The 21,281-nt window shown below is 43.2% G+C and overlaps 1 protein-coding gene across 1 annotated transcript in view; it reads left to right on the forward strand.

Moving 5' to 3' along the window:
• Ssrp (structure specific recognition protein) overlaps positions 1 to 19,900 on the forward strand; it is a 95,472-nt gene extending 75,572 nt beyond the window's left edge. The window contains exon 11 of the mRNA XM_070082345.1: positions 19,776 to 19,900. Within this exon, the coding sequence (XP_069938446.1) occupies positions 19,776 to 19,881 (106 nt within the window). The 3' untranslated portion in view covers positions 19,882 to 19,900. The remainder of the gene's footprint in view (positions 1 to 19,775) is intronic.
• The last annotated feature ends 1,381 nt before the right edge of the window (positions 19,901 to 21,281 follow it).

Genomic DNA, 21,281 nt, shown 5'->3' on the forward strand with positions numbered 1-21,281 from the left:
CAGATTACAGAGTGGTTAGGTTAGAATACACTTAATAAAGTTAACCAACTTAACTTACACAAGAAAGTTCACCACTGCTGCTTCCAGAGTGAATAGCTGAAATTTACAACTAAACACATTTATGTGTCTTGAGGTGGAAGGCTGTCAGGATTGCCATCTTCTTCATCTTGGAAGGTGACTGGGATATCAGGAACTGATGATGACAGTGGCAGCATATCACGCTGAGATGTTGGAGGCACTAGATTTTCAAGTGGTTACTCCTCTTTTGCATGCTTCTTAGTTATTTTTTTTAACATATCTTGCAAGGGTGGATAGGGGGGCAATGTGGCAGATGTTGCAAGTGTATGGTGTAGGAGGTAGGTTACTGAAAGCAGTGAAGAGTTTTTACGAGGATAGTGAGGCTCAAGTTAGAGTATGTAGGAAAGAGGGAAATTTTTTCCCAGTAAAAGTAGGCCTTAGACAAGGATGTGTGATGTCACCGTGGTTGTTTAATATATTTATAGATGGGGTTGTAAGAGAAGTAAATGCGAGGGTCTTGGCAAGAGGCGTGGAGTTAAAAGATAAAGAATCACACACAAAGTGGGAGTTGTCACAGCTGCTCTTTGCTGATGACACTGTGCTCTTGGGAGATTCTGAAGAGAAGTTGCAGAGATTGGTGGATGAATTTGGTAGGGTGTGCAAAAGAAGAAAATTAAAGGTGAACACAGGAAAGAGTAAGGTTATGAGGATAACAAAAAGATTAGGTGATGAAAGATTGAATATCAGATTGGAGGGAGAGAGTATGGAGGAGGTGAACGTATTCAGATATTTGGGAGTGGACGTGTCAGCGGATGGGTCTATGAAAGATGAGGTGAATCATAGAATTGATGAGGGAAAAAGAGTGAGTGGTGCACTTAGGAGTCTGTGGAGACAAAGAACTTTGTCCTTGGAGGCAAAGAGGGGAATGTATGAGAGTATAGTTTTACCAACGCTCTTATATGGGTGTGAAGCATGGGTGATGAATGTTGCAGCGAGGAGAAGGCTGGAGGCAGTGGAGATGTCATGTCTGAGGGCAATGTGTGGTGTGAATATAATGCAGAGAATTCGTAGTTTGGAAGTTAGGAGGAGGTGCGGGATTACCAAAACTGTTGTCCAGAGGGCTGAGGAAGGGTTGTTGAGGTGGTTCGGACATGTAGAGAGAATGGAGCGAAACAGAATGACTTCAAGAGTGTATCAGTCTGCAGTGGAAGGAAGGCGGGGTAGGGGTCGGCCTAGGAAAGGTTGGAGGGAGGGGGTAAAGGAGGTTTTGTGTGCGAGGGGCTTGGACTTCCAGCAGGCATGCGTGAGCGTGTTTGATAGGAGTGAATGGAGACAAATGGTTTTTAATACTTGACGTGCTGTTGGAGTGTGAGCAAAGTAACATTTATGAAGGGATTCAGGGAAACCGGCAGGCCGGACTTGAGTCCTGGAGATGGGAAGTACAGTGCCTGCACTCTGAAGGAGGGGTGTTAATGTTGCAGTTTAAAAACTGTAGTGTAAAGCACCCTTCTGGCAAGACAGTGATGGAGTGAATGATGGTGAAAGTTTTTCTTTTTCGGGCCACCCTGCCTTGGTGGGAATCGGCCAGTGTGATAATAAAAAATAAAAATCTTGCAAGCTGAGCTGTTTCATGTATTTTAGCCTTTCTTTGATTAGTTTATCTTGCAGCATGTAAATGTTCATTATTTCTTGTTCACTTATAAAACTGCATTCCTCTAGACCTTATAGCAGTTCACCTGTCAGCTGGATTAGTTTATCAATAGAGACTATCTGCTGCATCTTCATTTTCATCACTGTTTTCTCCTCCATTGGCTTGCTGCTGTGATTTATAACCATCTGCACAATTTCTGAGTCAGTATACTGTTGTACAGTAGCTGCATCTTCATCTACATTCATCCATTCCCCAACATTATCTTCATCCATCCTCGATGCGATCCTTCGCAGCAGGATCAGTCAGATCACTAGCAAAAGAAAGCTGACTATGTATAATCTGTTTTTCCTTTGAAGCCCTAAATCCTGTAGTCATTTTCAATGTCTTCCCCAGGTGCAGTTTCGAACATTAACCCTGGCCACAATTTATGCCATCCATTTTTCAGTGTGGATGCCTCTACAGACCTCCAAGCATTGGCAACACAGTAAACTATATCTCTCACATTAAATTCCTTAAGAAACTCAGGTACTGGTCTGCCAGAGTTGACTGCACTCAGTAGGCGCCTCATAAAATGGGTGCTATACCTAAGAACGTAGTATGCCATTGTCCTGGGGTTGAATTAGTGATGTGCAGTTAGGTGGGAGGTAGATACCGAAAACATTGTTTTTTACCAGAAGTTCTGCTTTCGGATGTGTGGAACAGTTGTCTAAAATAAGCATCATAAAGTTGTGGTTCAAACCAACAGTCAAAGTGAGCTCTTGCTTCTGGAACAAAACGATTTTCAAACCAGTTAAATGTAATGTCAGTTGTTATCCATCCTTTTTTGTTGGCATGGTAAATCACAGGAAACAGTCATGTCTTTGAAAGCCCTGGGATGTAAACTTAGGATGTAGCTTAGAGCAGCTGTTATTTCTTCTCTTGGATAAGTGAATGTCAGTGTACATTCGTCTGCATATGCATGGGATTCTGGGATGAGATGAAGGTCATTGAAGTAGACATTCCATAACAATGGTCCCAGCACACTTCCTTGTGGAACACTTGCCCCAATAGGATGTCTTGCTGATTCCATTCCATTGAGAACTACCCATAGAGATCTACCATGAAGGTAATCACTGAGGAGACATAGTGTAGAGCCTGCAATTCCCAGTGCTTGAAGTTTTGCTAAGAGGCCCTGGTGCCACACCTGGTTGAAAGCACCAGCAATGTCCAATGCTACCACACAGCTGACTTTGGATTCTTCCAGTGACTGGTGCCACTTAGTGGAGAGGTTTAACAACAGATCAGCATCAGAGTAACCTTTCCTGAAGCCATATTGAGAGTCACAAAGTAGTGAGTGGTAGTCAAAAAACTGTCATTTGTCTTGAGATTGTCTCAAGGATCTTACCAGTGATTGACAGGAGTGACACTGGTCTGTAGTTGCTGATTTCTGCTCTGCTCTTCTTTTTGTGAACAGGGACTACATTTGCATCTTTCCACAGAGAGGGTCATTTACACTGTACTAGGCAGTGCTGAAAGATGCGAGTTAAAGGTGCTGCTAGCTGGTCTGCACATCTTCTCAGCAAGCTTGGGCCCACAGCCTTTTCTTGGTCAAGTGATTTAAGAAGGAAATGCACCTCCTCCTGCCTTATTGTCACCACTGACAGTTTTGACACAGTTCTTGCAGCTAGCCAAGGAGGGTCCCTTGCTGGATCAGGAACTTGCATTTTGGTAGCAAAGTGTTCGGCAAAGAGGTCCACCTTCTCTTGACTACTAGTAGAGGTGGTCCGATCCTGTCGATTTAGAGGTGGAATGAATTCATCAGGCAGATAACCTTGTCTGTCCTTGACCAGGGACCACCAGGTTTTGGGGCCTACCCTACCTGTTGCTAGCTTTCTTTTTGTGTCCACCTCCCATTTAGCAATGGCCCACTTTTGAATGTCACCCATATGCCTACAGGCTTGCATATTAGACCCACCAGCTGACATGTATTGGGCAAGAGATATAATTTGTATACATTGAACATTGGCAAAAATTGAACACATTCACTACCTTGAGCTCAATTTCAAGGTACTTTTCATCGTGAAACCAATCAAAATCATATTTATTTCTGTAATATATCTTCCATTCTATCAAATGAGACCAAAGAAACTAGAATACAACCATAAAAACTAATGGGCAAATAATGGCTGAGAAGTGAACTCTGTTATTTATCGTCCAAGTTTCAGTAAGATAGCCCAGCAAACAACTTAGATTTTTTTTTTTTATTAACACATCGGCCGATTTCCACCAAGGCAGCGTGGTCCGAAAAAGAAAAACTTTCATTATCATTCACTCATCACTGTCTTGCAAGAGGGGTGCTTTACACTACAGTTATAAAACTGCAACATTAATGCCCCTCCTTCAGAGTGTAGACAGTACTTCCCATCTCCAGGACTCAAGTCTGGCCTGCCAGTTTCCCTGAATCCCTTCATAAATGTTACTTTGCTCACTCCAACAGCACGCCAAGTATTAAAAACCATTTGTCTCCATTCACTCCTGTCAAATACGCTCATGCATGCTTGCTGGAAATCAAAGCCCCTCACACACAAAACCTCCTTTACCCCCTCCCTCCAACCCTTCCTAGGCCGACCCCTACCCCGCCTTCCCTCCACTACGGATTTATACACACACGAAGTCATTCTGTTTTGTTCCATTCTCTCTACATGTCCGAACCACCTCAACAACCCCTCCTCAGTCCTCTGGATAATAGTTTTGGTAATCCCACACCTTCTCCTGATTTCCAAACCATGAATTATGAATTCTCTGCATTATATATTTACCAAAAATCATATATGGCAAGCCCAAGCCAGGTACTTGAAATAAGTCACTTTGTCTGACTTTTTTTTTTTGGGGGGGGGGGGGTCCTAGGTTCTCTACACATATGCTGCTCTGTATGATAATCTGTGTAGAAAAAATAGCTTTTTTGTTTAAGTTTTATGGTGCATTACCTCTTCAAGGGAGGCTCCTTGGCGTGGTGAAGAGGCTCTTGGTCTGAGGAATTAGACCTGTCAGTCTCCTCCTTCAGACCGAACCTAATTACCCCCCAATCCCCCGTTCCCTATCCCATCCTCCCCTTTTTTCTTTCCTCCTCCTCCTCCCCACCCCTCCCTTTTGCCCTTCCTTTTTGGCCTTTGGGATTTTTTTTTTTCCATAGGCACGCTAGTTCCTAGGTAGGGGAAAGGGTACCGGGGTCCATCCCATTCCGTTGAGGTTCTTGGCAGTGGCGTAGTTTGCCACGGAATCTGGATTGCCTGGGGATGTCCCGATCCCTCTCTGGTATCCCGGAGCATGGCTTTGGGTGTCTCAGGCGACGAGTGTATCTCTGGAAGCCACCTTTCGGATTCCGGGGGTGGTGGCCGCAGGAGGTATGCTTTGTGGCGGATTTCCGGCCGCCCTCTCTTTTGTCCACCGAGGTACCTCGGCAGATGTGAGGTTGCTATCCCGGATTGCCAGTTTACTGGCATGATGGGTAGGGTATGGCACGGGTTCCATGCTGCATCTGCGCTACTTGCGGTGCTGAGGTCCTCTTGGGCGCGGAGGGAGATTTCTGGCCCTTTCATTCCTCCTAGGAACTATCCCTCCCTGGTCCCCCCTTTTTTATTCTTTTTTTATTTTTATTTTCTTTTCTTCTTTCTTTTTTTTTCTTAAAAACAAAAAGAAAGAAGTAACCTAACCATGGCAGCCCTAGTCCATGAACCTGCTACCCCCGGGCCCCTTCTTGATACCGCACCCCGTTCTGACCCCGCCTCGTCTTTGGACCACTTTTCGGACACTCCTCATGCCTCTGTACCTCTTGCCGGTGCTGTTTCCTCACCCGCTTCAGGTACTGAGGCCTCGACTGACTCCTTCGATTTATCTGACCTTCGCTCTCCTCTGACTATGCTTCCGGCCTCTCCCTCTACGGTGCGGCAATTTTCGAATCGCCGGCCCATTCCACGTTGGACCAACTCTGGTCCCACGCCTGAATGCCAACGACAATTACCTGCTGATGATACTTCTCCACCTTCTCGTTCATCTCAGAAAAGATCGACACGTCCTTCACTACCTTTCCACGCTCAGTTTCAGACTGCACAATAGACTAAATTCTTCACTTTACGACTGACTTCCTCTACTGCCTATCTTTCTGACCACAGTATTGGCAAGGCACTCCTACGCCATGTTGGTAAGGATATTTCTTTTTATGCTCTTAAGAGCGGTACACGCATCATCACCGTACAGAATGCTACCCAGGCTCATGAGCTTTCTCGTCTTTCCCATATTGATACTGTTCCTGTCACTATTGAAAAACATCATTCCCTCAATTCTTGTAGTGGTACCGTCATTCTGCCCCATACCATAGTTCAACAAAATTTCCAGACATGTGGCACTGACATTCTTGAACAGCTGGAACTCCAAGATCTCCCAATCCTCAAGGTAGACACTTATGTTCTTCCTGCCCGCGGGTGGAGAGATACCCTAGCAATGTGGCTCGTTTAACATTTGACAGCCGTGAACTCCCATCCTCAGTTTATGTAGCAGGACATCGGTTACAAGTTCGAAAGGTGATCCCTACACTGCAACAGTGTAGAAATTGCTGGCGATTTGGCCATCCAGCGAAATATTGCAGATCTATCTCCGAATGCCCGGTCTGTGGTGCCGATGACCATTCTAATATGTCTTGCAATTGACCTCCCTCTTGCCTTAATTGCCATGAGGCTCACCCTTCGTACTCTCGCCGTTGTCAAGTCTACTTAAACGAGCGGGAAATCCGTTACCTCAAAGAGGCAGAAGGTCTCCCTTATGCCATGGCAGTTTCTCATCTGCGCTTCCAAGGAAGACTACCTCGTGTTTCTTATTCCCGTGTTTCAAAACGTCCCCCCACTTCTGGGATCCCATCTTCTGCAACCACCTCTGTGGTTACCTCTCCGATAGTCACTCCTGTATCTAATTCTTTTGCTGTCCTAGGCTCAGACGTCCCTACTTCAACGCCTCAGTCTGATCTCGCTTCTTCGTGTTCTCCCTCACAAGCCTCAGTAGCGACAAGATCTCGTATGACACCTCCTCCTAATCGTCCCTCTACTTCTCAAAAGTCAAAAACAGGTCCGTTAACACCACCTACCCATCTTCCACCTCCTCATTTTACCTTCCCTGTCTCTGTACCTGGTTCTTTCCCTCTCACTGGCTCTGTTACAAGTGTAGAGGTTCACCCTCCTCCTCATACTGTACCCTTCTCCCCTGTTCCCTCCCAAGTTTCTTCCTCTTCTGCCACCTCCCAGGTTTCTGCCTCTTCTGTCCCCTTCCACTCTTCTCCAGTTCCCTCCACCCTTTCACTCCCCCCTACCTTGGTACAGTCCATTACAGTTCCAATCTTTACTCATCCTCCCCCTACCATTTCCAATATTGTCTCCCATACAACGTCTCTGAATTCCGAAACACTTGAAGCAATCTCTGAATATATTGCAGAGACCAAACCATCAATGGACACTGATCCACCCTCCATTCCTTCTCTCTCCTCTGCTCCATCTGTGCAACTTCTTTCTTCACAGCGCACCATTCCTTCGCTGCTTGAACATTTTCCGCTGCCTCCGCATGTGGACTTTTCTAACCCCTCTAGTCCGTAGGAACCCTTACCTGCAGATTTCAGGTATCTTTATCATTGCCAATCATGGCCTATTTACAGTGGAATATACACGGCCTCAGGGGTAATCGGGGTGAGCTTCAGATGTTACTCTCCCAGTTTTCCCCTGTTGGTGTTTGCTTACAGGAACCAAAATTACACTCTGCTGTTATCTCTCCCATCTCAGGCTATAATTTATTGTATTCTTCAGATCCTTTTCCTGATGGGACCTTTAATGAAAGTGCCCTTCTTCTATGCACTGATATTCCGTACCATCGGCTATTTGTTCATACTTCGCTGCATTACACAGCAGCCCGTATCCACTTGCATAGGTGGTATACGCTCTGTTCTTTATATCTCTCTCCTTCTCGGGCATTATCTATTCCGGATATTGCCTTTCTTGTTTCGTCATTACCGCCACCGATTCTGTTACTTGGCGATTTTAATGCCCACCATTTCCTCTGGGGGGGGGTCTCACTGTGATTCCCGTGGCATTCAGTTAGAGGCTTTTCTTGCCACTCACCCCCTCCATGTTTTAAATACAGGTACTCACACCCATTTTGATTCTCGGACTCGCACTCTCTCTTGCATCGATCTCTCAGTCTGCTCTTCCTCCGCCGCATTAAACTTCACTTGGTCTGTTCTCCCGGACTTACATGACAGCAATCATTTCCCAATCATTCTTACTTCCCCTTCATATTCACCACCTCTTCGCATCCCACGCTGGCAATTTGATGAGGCAAATTGGAACCTTTACTCACACCTAACTGTTTTTAGAGAGGTTCCTTCTTCGTCCTCCATCGATGAGCTTTTACACCTCTTCTCGTCCTCCGTTTTAACCGCAGCTTCTAATTGTATACCCCAAACTTCGGGCAGGCATTCTCAGAAATGCGTGCCTTGGTGGTCTCCCGCTTGTGCTCGTGCAGTACGTTTGAAACGCGCTGCATGGGGCAGGTACCGGTACAATAGAACCACAGAGAGACTTCTTGATTTTAAGCAGAAGCGTGCGATCGCTCGCCGTGTCATCCGTGACGCTAAACGCACTTGCTGGCGAGATTGTCTCCACCATCACCTCTGCTTCCTCTATGAGTGCAGTCTGGAAAAAAGTGTGAAAATTGAGTGGTAAATATTCTCCTGACCCGGCTCCTGTTCTGCGGGTTGCCGGTGTTGATATAGCAAACCCACTAGATGTTGCCAATGAAATTGGCAATCATCTGGTCCGTATTTCTCAGGGACTCCATCTATGCCCCTCATTTCTTTCCTCAAAGTCTGCCAGAGAGTTAGCACCCTTGGACTTTTCTTCTCTCAGAGAAGAACAGTATAATGTGCCTTTTACACTTCAAGAACTGGAGGCAACACTCTCAGCTTGCTGATCATCGGCAGCTGGGCCCGACGACAATCATATTCGTATGCTACAACATTTACATCAGTCAGCCCTTATAGTCCTATTACGCCTTTACAATCTTATTTGGTCACAAGGAGTTCTTCCACAGCTGTGGAAATCCGCCATTGTTCTCCCTTTCCGCAAACCAGGCACTACGGGACATGAAGCCTCCCACTATCGTCCCATTGCTCTTACCAGTGCAGTTTACAAAGTGATGGAACGCCTAGTAAATAGACGTTTAGTGTGGTATTTAGAGACACACAACTGTCTCTCCACTCGTCAATATGGCTTTCGTAAGGGACATTATACCATAGACCCCTTACTACGCTTGGATACGTATGTTCGTAATGCCTTTGCGAATAACCACTCAGTTATTGCCATATTTTTTGACCTTGAGAAGGCATATGACACAACTTGGAGGTATAATATTTTAGCCCAAGCCCACTCCTTAGGCCTACGAGGCAGTCTACCATCCTTCCTTAAGAACTTTTTAACTGACAGGCATTTCCGTGTTCGGGTTAATAATGTGCTCTCCCCGGACTTTATCCAAGCTGAAGGTGTCCCCCAGGGATGTGTTCTGAGCACAACACTTTTTCTCCTTGCTATTAATGATTTGGCCTCTAGTCTTCCATCAAATATTTGGTCATCACTCTATGTTGATGACTTCGCTATTGCCTGTGCAGGCGCTGACTGTCACCTCATTACAGTTTCTCTCCAGCATGCAGTCGACCATGTTTCCAATTGGGCCACCACACATGGGTTTAAATTTTCCAGCACTAAAACCCACCAAATTACTTTCACTAGACTCTCTGTCATCTACGATCATCCTTTGTACCTCTATGGCTCCCGTATCCCTGAACGTGATACAGTCAAGTTTCTGGGCCTCCTCTTTGACCGTAGGTTATCCTGGAAACCTCACATTACCTCTCTGAAGGCAACTTGTCACAGCCGGCTGAACCTTCTTAAAACCCTTGCTCATCTTTCATAGGGAGCTGATCGTCGAATCCTCCTTCGCCTACATTCCACCCTCATTTTATCGAAACTTGATTATGGTGACCAGATCTATTCAGTGGCATCTCCTGCTACTCTCTCTAGCCTTAACCCCATTCATCACCAAGGATTACGTTTATGCCTTGGTGCTTTTCGCTCTTCCCCTGTTGAGAGCCTCTATGCAGAAGCGAATGTTCCATCCTTATCCGATCGCTGTGATGCCCATTGCCTTCGCTACTATGTACGCTCTCATGATCTCCGCAATCCTTCCATTTATAGAATGGTCACTGATATTAGTAGACATTCTTTATTTGTTCACCGCCCCTGTTTACTCCGTCCCTTCTCTCTTCGCCTTCATTCGCTCTTGTCTTCTCTTCAATTACCACCTTTCTATGTTCATGTAGCATCTCACTTTTCCCTACCCCCCTGGGAAGTTCCAGCTGTTCGAGTCTGTTCTTTCTCTCTCCCTTGCTCGAAAGCCCAACTGTCTACGGTCGCTTCCCTCTCTCTTTTTCTTGACCACTTTCACTCTCATTCTCATGCCATTGCTGTGTACACAGATGGCTCTAAGTCTTCTGACGGCGTAGGATTCGCAGCAGTGTTTCCGGACAGCGTTGTACGAGGGCATTTACTATCTTCGGCTAGTATTTTTACTGCTGAATTGTATGCCATCCTTGCAGCACTTATCCATATTGCATCTATGCCTGTGTCATCATTGGTGGTTGTCTCAGACTCCCTTAGTGCTTTACAGGCTATACAGAAATTTGATACACCTCATCCCTTAGTCCTCCGTATCCAACTTTGGCTACGCCGCATCTTTACCAAGCATAAAGATATTGTTTTTTGTTGGGTTCCTGGTCATGTTGACGTACAGGGCAATGAACAGGCAGACACTGCTGCGCGGTCAGCAGTAGTACATGACCTACCAGTTTCATATAGAGGTATTCCATTTACGGACTATTTTGCTGCAATATCTTCCCACCTTCACACCCGTTGGCAACAACATTGGTCTACTATGCTCGGCAACAAACTTCAATCTATTAAACCGAGTATAGGTTACTGGCCGTCTTCTTATCACCAGTGTCGAGGTTGGGAGACTACTCTCTCCCGTCTTCGCATTGGCCATACTCGTCTTACTCATGGATATCTTGTGGAGAGGCGCCCTGCTCCTCTCTGTGAAAATTGCCAAGCTCCATTATCAGTCAGCCACATTCTGTTGGACTGCCCACTTTATCAACGAGCACGCAGAATTTACCTCCGTCGTTGTCTTCGCTCCGCTGCTCTCTCTTTACCTTCCCTTCTCGCTGATGGACCCACCTTTCATCCGGACTCACTCATTGACTTTTTGACAACAACTGACTTACTTCACAAATTCTGATACCTTCAGCCCTTTCTACTTCAGTCTCTTGCTACCCTCTACCCCCGGACTATCCCCTGCCCCGCTGTTTTCTGTAACCTACTGATCATGCCTCCTCCCTTCTGCCATCCAATACCCTCGCTTCCTTCCCTACCCTGCAGCGCTGTATAGCCCTTGTGGCTTAGCGCTTCTTTTTGATTATAATAATAATAATATGGTGCATTACAAGTGTATATGACAGCCCTGTGATATACTCCGTTTTCTCTAACATAAGCCCCAAAGACGAATAGGAGGATGGTACTTGTATCCCATATCCTCTTCATACCTCCATCAGTCCACTCAGTATTATGCCAAATATTATGCATTCTTGAGTACAGTGGACCCCCGCATACCGATTTTAATCCGTGCAAGAGGGGTCATTGGTATGCGAAATAATTGGTATGCGAATGAATTTTCCCCATAAGAAATAATGGAAATCAAATTAATCCGTGCAAGACACCCAAAAGTATGAAAAAAAAATTTTTTTACCACATGAAATGTTAATTTTAATACACACAAACTGAAAAAGGAGTGTTAGTGTTTAGAAGGGGAATCCCCTTCCATTAAGACTTGAGGTGTCGAGTCCTTTTCTGGGGTTACTTCCCTTCTTCTTTTAATGCCACTAGGACCAGCTTCAGAGTCACTGGACTTCTTTCGCACAACATATCTGTCCATAGTGGCCTGTACCTCTCGTTCCTTTATGACTTCCCTAAAGTGTTTCACAACATTGTCAGTGTACAGGTTGCCAACACGGCTTGCAATAGCTGTGTGAGGGTGATTTTCATCAAAAAAGGTTTGCACTTCAAGCCACTTTGCACACATTTCCTTAATCTTTGTAGTAGGCAACTTCTTCAATTTCTCTCTCCCCTCCTCTGAACCAGTTTCCTCAGGTCTGGCCTCTTGCTGTTGAAGTTGATCTATCAGCTCATCAGTGGTTAGTTCTTCTTTGTCCTCCTCCACCAACTCTTCCACATCCTCCCCACTAACCTCCAACCCCAAGGACTTTCCCAATGCCACAATGGATTCCTCAACTGGCATAATCCTCTCAGGGTTAGCCTCAAACCCTTCAAAATCCCTTTTGTCTACACATTCTGGCCACAGTTTCTTCCAAGCAGAGTTCAAGGTCTTCTTAGTCACTCCCTCCCAAGCCTTACCTATAAGGTTTACACAATTGAGGATATTAAAGTGCTCTCTCCAAAACTCTCTTAGAGTCAGTTGAGTTTCTGAGGTCACTACAAAGCACCTTTCAAACAGAGCTTTTTTTTTTTTTTTTTATTATCACACTGGCCGATTCCCACCAAGGCAGGGTGGCCCGAAAAAGAAAAACTTTCACCATCATTCACTCCATCACTGTCTTGCCAGAAGGGTGCTTTACACTACAGTTTTTAAACTGCAACATTAACACCCCTCCTTCAGAGTGTAAGCACTGTACTTCCCATCTCCAGGACTCAAGTCCGGCCTGCCGGTTTCCCTGAACCCCTTCATAAATGTTACTTTGCTCACACTCCAACAGCACGTCAAGTATTAAAAACCATTTGTCTCCATTCACTCCTATCAAACACGCTCACGCATGCCTGCTGGAAAGTCCAAGCCCCTTGCACACAAAACCTCCTTTACCCCCTCTCTCCAACCTTTCCTAGGCCGACCCCTACCCCGCCTTCCTTCCACTACAGACTGATACACTCTTGAAGTCATTCTGTTTCGCTCCATTCTCTCTACATGTCCGAACCACCTCAACCACCGAACTTTTGTGTACAGTTTTTTGAAGTTTGCAATAACCTGCTGGTCCATGGGCTGCAGGAGAGGAGTGGTATTAGGAGGCAAAAACTTGATGTTAATGAATTTCATGTCCCCATAAAGTCGCTCTGCCATGTCTGTAGGATGACCAGGGGCATTGTCTAACACCAGGAGGCACTTAAGTTCTAATTTCTTTTCAGTTAGGTAATCTTTCACATTGGGGGCAAATGCATGGTGTAACCAGTCATAGAAAAAGTCCCTAGTGACCCATGCCTTACTGTTTGCCCTCCACAGCACACACAAATTCTCCTTGAGGACATTCTTTTGCCTGAACGCTCTGGGAGTTTCAGAGTGATACACTAATAAAGGCTTAACTTTGCAATCACCAGTAGCATTGGAACACATCAACAAAGTAAGCCTGTCTTTCATAGGCTTATGTCCTGGGAGTGCCTTTTCCTCCTGAGTAATGTAGGTCCTGCTTGGCATTTTCTTCCAAAACAGGCCTGTTTCATCACAATTAAACACTTGTTCAGGTTTCAGTCCTTCAGTCTCTATGTACTCCTTGAATTCATGCACATATTTTTCAGCCGCTTTGTGGTCCGATCTGGCAGCCTCACCATGCCTTATCACACTATGTATGCCACTACGCGTCTTAAATCTCTCAAACCAACCTTTGCTGGCCTTAAATTCACTCACATCAGCACTAGTTGCAGGCATTTTTTTAATTAAATCCTCATGCAACTTCCTAGCCTTTTCGCTTATGATCGCTTGAGAGACGCTATCTCCTGCTTGCTGTTTTTCATTTATCCACACCAATAAGAGTCTCTCAACATCTTCCATCACTTGCGATCTTTGTTTCGAAAACACAGTTAAACCTTTGGCAAGAACAGCTTCCTTGATTGCCTTTCTGGTGCCCACAATAGTAGCGATGGTTGATTGGGGTTTCTTGTACAACCTGACCAGGTCGGCGATACGCACTCCACTTTCATACTTATCAATGATCTCTTTCTTCATCTCTATTGGAATTCTCACCCTTATTGCTGTAGGGTTGGCACTAGAAGCTTTCTTGGGGCCCATGGTCACTTATTTTCCAGAAAAAGCACCGAAAACACTGTAATAATACGAAATATTCCGATTGTATGCTTGGATGTTACCGCGGAGGCTGGCTGGTAAACAATGCCACTGGCGGCACATGTGAGGCTGGCTGAGGGCGCACATTGGACGCGTCTCGGACGAAAATCGGTGAGCGGGTTTTTAAGCGGTATGCGAGGCAAAATTTTTGCGATTAAAGCAAGCGGTATGCGGATTAATCGTTATGTGATGCCAACGGTATGCGGGGGTCCACTGTATTTACAATGTTTTTGTTATTTATATTGTTTATTATGTCATATTTGATCAGTTGTGATAGGTAAATAAGCCGTAGTGTTGATATTAGTGTAATAATAAAGCATATTCCCCTGCGTCACGAGACTGAACTCATGGCAACTGACAGTGGCTTCAAAGCCACCTTATCTTTTATGGACAATGTACTGTGTATGTGCTTTACACAATGAGAAACATTTCTTTTATTTGTTGGACCCATGGCTAGGGCTAAAAGTAAGCAGATTATAACAATAAATGGAGAAAAAGAAATTGGAATGATTTATGCAGCAAGTAGTTTCACCAAACAGTACAAGCCGGTTGGTGTGGCGACCCTGGAAATTTGAAATTATGCTAGCCAAAATTAGTGCTGAATAACTGAAGGAACCGAGTAACTGATTGCCGGATTTGTGATGGCGGACCTGTGCTAGTGAGTTTCAGTTAAGAGTATTTAGGAGAGAGGGGGACTGTTTCCCAGAGGTGGACCTTAGGGGTGCACGATGTTACTATGGTTGTTTAATATAATGTATTTAGATGTTTTCGTATTTTTAGCAATTTATACTGATCCATGAAATTTAGACAGTATGTATGTAATTAATTAGGACTATTCGTATTTGAATTGGGTATCTGTTAAGTGGTTCTGAGAATTATCCTTCCCATGGCTTAGTCCCAGACTTGACTTTTTAGGTTAGAATGGAAATATTACAAGATTAAAAACTAATTAGAATCTCACAGGAAAATAAGGGTATGTGTATACTGAATGTAAGTAGAGGTACGTAAGATTTACTTGTCATCTTAAATAGTCACACTTCAGAAAGATAAGAGCCACAATCCTTCTAATGGGCAGATCTTGTACATATCCTGGTGGTGATATACCACTAACCTTTTGACTGTTTTGGTCGTATATATACGCCTTATGAGCCAATGTGTTTGACATATATATACTCAAAAATTCTAGTGGCTTCAAATCAAGCAGGAGAAAGCTGGTAGGCCCATATGTGAGAGAATGGGTTGGTGTGGTCAGTGTCAGTGTGCGCAGCATAAAAAAAATCCTGCAGCACGCAGTACATAATGAGAAAAAAAAAAACTGTGTTTTTGGATTAAAACGCTGAATTTGAGGTGCATTTTCATATAGTGTTTATGGTTGTATTCTTGTTTTCTTGGGCTCATTTGATAGAATGGCAAACATATTATAGAAATAGAAGTGATTTTGATTGGTTGTACTATGAAAAGGATCCTGAAATGGAGCTCAAAGTGGCAGAATTGTTCGATTTTTGCCGATGCTCAAGAGTAAACAAATGGCAATATTGTCCAATAAATGTCCAATTAGCCATTCCAGTATGCAGTCACAAATGGGTTGACGTTATTTATACAATTACAGTGGACCCCCGGTTAACGATATTTTTTCACTCCAGAAGTATGTTCAGGTGCCAGTACTGACTGAATTTGTTCCCATAAGGAATATTGTGAAGTAGATTAGTCCATTTCAGACCCCCAAACATACACGTACAAACGCACTTACATAAATACACTTACATAATTGGTCGCATTCGGAGGTGATCGTTATGCGGGGGTCCACTGTATTACAATATTGTAGTAGTCTGCATAACAGTAAATCTATTTTTCGTGTGAAATAGAAAGCAAGAGTATTATAACAGGAGCCTGGAGACGTGACTGATGAACAGAGAAAATGTTATTTTAGTGCCAGATATGTCTGCATTGTTCATTCTGGAGCCTATTTTGAAAATGACATATTTTAACCCTTTCAGGGTCCCCAGGCCCTCTCCGAGACTTGTTCCCGGGGTCGCCAAATTTAAAAAAAAAAAATTATTTTTTCTTGTGAAAAGATAGAGAATCTTTTCCCGATCATAATGACACCAAAAGTATGAAATTTTATGGAAAACTTAGGGAATTATGCTCTTGCGAAGTTAGCGGTCTCGACGATGTTTACACATAGGCGATTTTACCACTTTGAGCCCAATTTTTGGCCAATTCCAGTGTACTAGTCGACAAAAATCATAACTATTTCACTAGAACTCCATTTTTTCTATCGAATGAGTACAAGAAACCACCCATTTACCGATTTCAACTATCCAATAAAGTGGTCAGAATTTAGCAATTTTGCCAATTTCACACAAATTTCAAAAGGTGCCAATTTCCAGATAGGGTCCAGAATAAACAAGAAAGACATTCCTGGCACTAAAATAACAAGTTCTCTGTTCGTTAGTCACATACCCAGGCCCCTCTTATATTTCTTTTGCTTTCCACTTTGAATTTTTATTCTTACAAAAAATAGAAGATTTACTGCTATGCAGACTACTGCATTAGTGTAGAAATGGCATAAATAATATCAGCGCACTTGTGAAAGAATATTAGACTCACTAGTTGACGTGTATTGGACGCTTGGCATGATTTGTTTACTTTTAAACTTTGGTCAAAATTGAACAATTCTGCTACTTTGAGATCAATTTCAAGGTACTTTTCATTGTAAAACCAGTCAAAATCATCTCAATTTCTGTAATATGTCTTCCATTCTATAAAATGAGACCACGAAAACTAGAATAGAACAATAAATACCATAGGAAAATGCAGTGCAAAGTCGCTGTTTTAATCCAAAAACATGGTCTGTTTTTTTTTTCCCATTACTTGCTGTGTGCTGGAGGATTTTTTTTATGCTGCGCACACTGACCACATAGATCCATTCTTTCATATGTAGGCCTACCAGCTTTCTCTCACTAGATTTGAGGGCGCTAGAATTTAGTCGTACTAGTACGTTAAAAACCCTGGGGCGTAAGCCGTACTAGTATGGCCGAAACTCTGAAAGGGTTAATTTGCATGAAATTGGCCAAATTGCCAATTTCTGAACACTTCATTGGGTAGTTGAAATCGGTAAATGGGCAGTTTCTTGTACTTAATTGATAGAACAAATGGAGTTCTAAAGAAATAACTATGAGTTTGGTCAACTGGAACAAAGGAATTGGCAGAAAATAGGGCTCAGAGTGGGTGAAATTGCCGATGCATAAATGTCACCAAGGTCGCTAACTTCGCGGGAGCGTAATTCCGTAAGCTTTCCATCAAATTTCATACTTTTGGTATCATTATCATCGGGAAAATATTCTCTATCATCTCGTAAGAATTTTTTTTTTTTTCAAATATTTTGCGACACCAGGAGACACTTCAGGATTTGGGGTTGCGACAGTCAAAGGGTTAAATCCCAGTAATCTGTTTGCTTTATTACATACACTTAGGCATTGCTGTCTTGGTTTAAGGTGTTTGCTTACCATAACCCCCAAGTCCTTTTCACAATCTGTATGGCTAAGTTCTGTGTTATTTAACTGATAAGTACTAGGGTTATGGACGCTCTCGAGCTTCAGAACCTTGCATTTATCTACATTGAACTGCATCTGCCCCTTTTCTGACCAGGAATTGAGTTCGTCTAAATCCTCCTGAAGTTTCGTGACATCTACATTTGAATCAATTATCCTACCTATCTTTGTGTCATCGGCGAATTTGCTCATATCACTAGTAATTCCCTCATCAAGGTCATTGATATACAGCGGTCCCTCGATAATCACAAGGCTCGATAGTTGTAATTTTCGAAAATCGTAACGTTATTTTCATCAAAACATTGGCTCGTGAATCGTCGTTTGACTCGCAAATAGTCGTTCGTCTTGGACGTGTACACACAGCCCTGAGCCGCCTCACACTCCATTCCCAGCCAGTGTGCCATTGTTTATCAGTGAGTGAGGATGATCCCACGAGTTCATATGATACATTTCATAATATCCCATTTATTTTAGTGCTTGCAACTGCTAAAGTCACCATGGCTCCAAAGAAGCCTTCTAGTGCCAGCCCTTTGGTAAAGAATGTGAGAAACACACATAATTTAAGAAAAAATTTATAGAAAAATACGAAGGTGGTGGTGGTGGTAGAGTGGAAGCAGTTGTGATAGTGGTTGATGGTGGTATAGGGTGGTTGTGATGGTGGTAGAAGGTGGTAGTGATGGTGGTAGCAGTTGTAATAGTGGTAGAAGGTGGTAGTGATGGTGGTAGCAGTTGTAATAGTGGTAGAAGGTGATAGTGATGGTGGTAGCAGTTGCAATAGTGGTAGAAGGTGTTAGTGATGGTGGTACACAGTGGTAGTGGTTGTGATGGTGTTAGAGGGTGCCTTCTTCAGTGATTCAGCGATACTACTAACTCCTCCAATATTGTTAGAGTTATATAGGGCTACAGAAAACACCGCCGCCTCAGCTGCTGCTTCTCCACCATTATGGACGGCTTACTCTCAGTGGCCCTTATACACCCAACAACAACACAACACCTTGTGACATACATAATGACTTATTTTATTCATTCTAGAGTATATCCCATGTTTCTATGTTATTAGTATTGTTTATTATGTCATATTAGTTGAATTGTGATAGATAAATAAGCCGCAGAGTTGATATTAGTGCATATTCTCCAACAATAAACTCGCCATCCCTCCCTCAGACAACCAAGTCTTCAATAAAGGTAAGTGTGATGTTAAATAAGAACTTAAGTAAGGAGGAACACTGCAACAGGCCTGGTGGCCCATACTAGGCAGGTCCTTCACAAATCCAACCCACTAACAGAACAAATGCTACCCAAGTAAAAAGCTCAGGTGCAAGTCTGACTCAAATCCAACTCCTCTCACTCATGTATTTATTTAACCTAAATTTGAAACTACCCAAGCAATAGCTTTTAGAACATAACATAAGAAAGGAGGAACACTGCAATAGGCCTGTTGGCCCATACTAGGGAGGTCTTTCACAAATCCAACCGACTAACAGAACAAATGCTACCCAAGCAATAAGCTCACGTGCGAGTCCGACTCAAATCCAACCCCTCTCACTCATGTATTTATCCAAGCTAAATTTGAAACTATCCAAGTCATAGCTTTTAGAACATAAGAACATAAGAAAGGAGGAACACTGCAATAGGCCTTTTGGCCCATACTAGGGAGGTCCTTCAACCGACTAACAGAACAAATGCTACCCAAGCAGTAAGCTCAGGTGCAGGTCTGACTCAAATCCAACCCCTCTCACTCTTGTATTTATCCAACCTAAATTTGAAACTACCCAATGTTCTAGCTTTGATCACCCTACTAGGCAGACTGCTCCACTCATCAACTACCCCTATTACCAATGTTCATTTACATTTTATTAGTGCTTTACATTTATTTGGTATTCTATTCTGCATGTAAATCTATATTTAAGCTAGGGAAGTGACCCCTGAAGTGACCTAGAGCCCTTATGGATGGGGATTTCCCTTCCAAACAATAACCTCTCTTCCCACTCTCCTCTCTCCATGTCTTCCATTCGTCAACACCAGCCTTCAATAAAGGTAACTGTCATGTTGAATGTTCATTCTTTTGTGCATGTAAATCTATCTTTAAGGTAAAAAAAAAATTGTTGTTGATACTTCTGGGTGTCTGGAACGAATTAATTGGATTTACATTATTTCTTATGGGGAAAATGGATTCGAAAATCGTCAATTTCGATAATAGTCACACTTCCAGGAACGGATTAATAATATATTATAAACAATAACGGGCCCAAGACTGATCCTCCACATAAACAAAACTTATATTTTATTCTCGTTTGCAGATATGACAGTTATGCTGGTGACAGTTCAGAATCTGGTGGTGATTCAGAAGCTGGCTCTGAGGAAGGAGAAAAGAAAAAGAAAGAAAAGAAAGAAAGGGTATGTTGATATATTATAAATAATTTTTTGTCTATATCCAGGATGCTAGATGTTGGGGTGATTGCAAACAAAATGGTAATCTTATGAAGTGGGCTTTAATTTTAAGATAGTTTTCAAGTGTGTTGATATGTGGCTGTAGTATAGTGTCCTGACCATAAATAAATGGTAAAAGCCCAAGGAATGCAAGAAAATGAAGAACTATTAGTAAACAATTTTTTTTTTTTTTTTTTTCAACAAGTCGGTCGTCTCCCACCGAGGCAGGGTGACCCAAAAAAGAAAGAAAATCCCCAAAAAGAAAATACTTTCATCATCATTCAACACTTTCACCACACTCACACATTTTCACTGCTTTTGCAGAGGTGCCCAGAATACAACAGTTTAGAAGCATATACGAATAAAGATACACAACATATCCCTCCAAACTGCCAATATCCTGAACCACTCCTTTAAAGTGCAGGCATTGTACTTCCCATTTCCAGGACTCAAGTCCGACTATATGAAAATAACCGGTTTCCCTGAATCCCTTCACTAAATATTACCCTGCTCACACTCCAACAGATCGTCAGGTCCCAAGTATCATTCGTCTCCATTCACTCCTATCTAACACGCTCATGCACGCTTGCTGGAAGTCCAAGCCCCTCGCCCACAAAACCTCCTTTACCCCCTCTTTCCAACCCTTTCGAGGACGACCCCTACCCCTCTTTCCTTCCCCTATAGATTTATATGCTTTCCATGTCATTCTACTTTGATCCATTCTCTCTAAATGACCAAACCACCTCAACAACCCCTCTTCTGCCCTCTGGCTAATGCTTTTATTAACTCCACACCTTCTCCTAATTTCCACACTCTGAATTTTCTGCATAATATTTACACCACACATTGCCCTTAGACAGGACATCTCCACTGCCTCCAACCGTCTCCTCGCTGCTGCATTTACCACCCAAGCTTCACATCCATATAAGAGTGTTGGTACTACTATACTTTCATACATTCCCTTCTTTGCCTCCATAGATAACGTTTTTTGACTCCACATATACCTCAACGCACCACTCACCTTTTTTCCCTCATCAATTCTATGATTAACCTCATCCTTCATAAATCCATCCGCCGACACGTCAACTCCCAAGTATCTGAAAACATTCACTTCTTCCATACTACTCCTCCCCAATTTGATATCCAATTTTTCTTTATCTAAATCATTTGATACCCTCATCACCTTACTCTTTTCTATGTTCACTTTCTACCTTTACACACATTCTCAAACTCATCCACTAACCTTTGCAATTTTTCTTTAGAATCTCCCATAAGCACAGTATCATCAGCAAAAAGTAACTGTGTCAATTCCCATTTTGAATTTGATTCACCATAATTTAATCCTACTCCTCTCCCGAACACCCTAGCATTTACTT

The sequence above is a fragment of the Cherax quadricarinatus genome, chromosome 7 (genome assembly GCF_038502225.1).
Source record: "Cherax quadricarinatus isolate ZL_2023a chromosome 7, ASM3850222v1, whole genome shotgun sequence".
NCBI lineage: Eukaryota > Metazoa > Arthropoda > Malacostraca > Decapoda > Parastacidae > Cherax > Cherax quadricarinatus.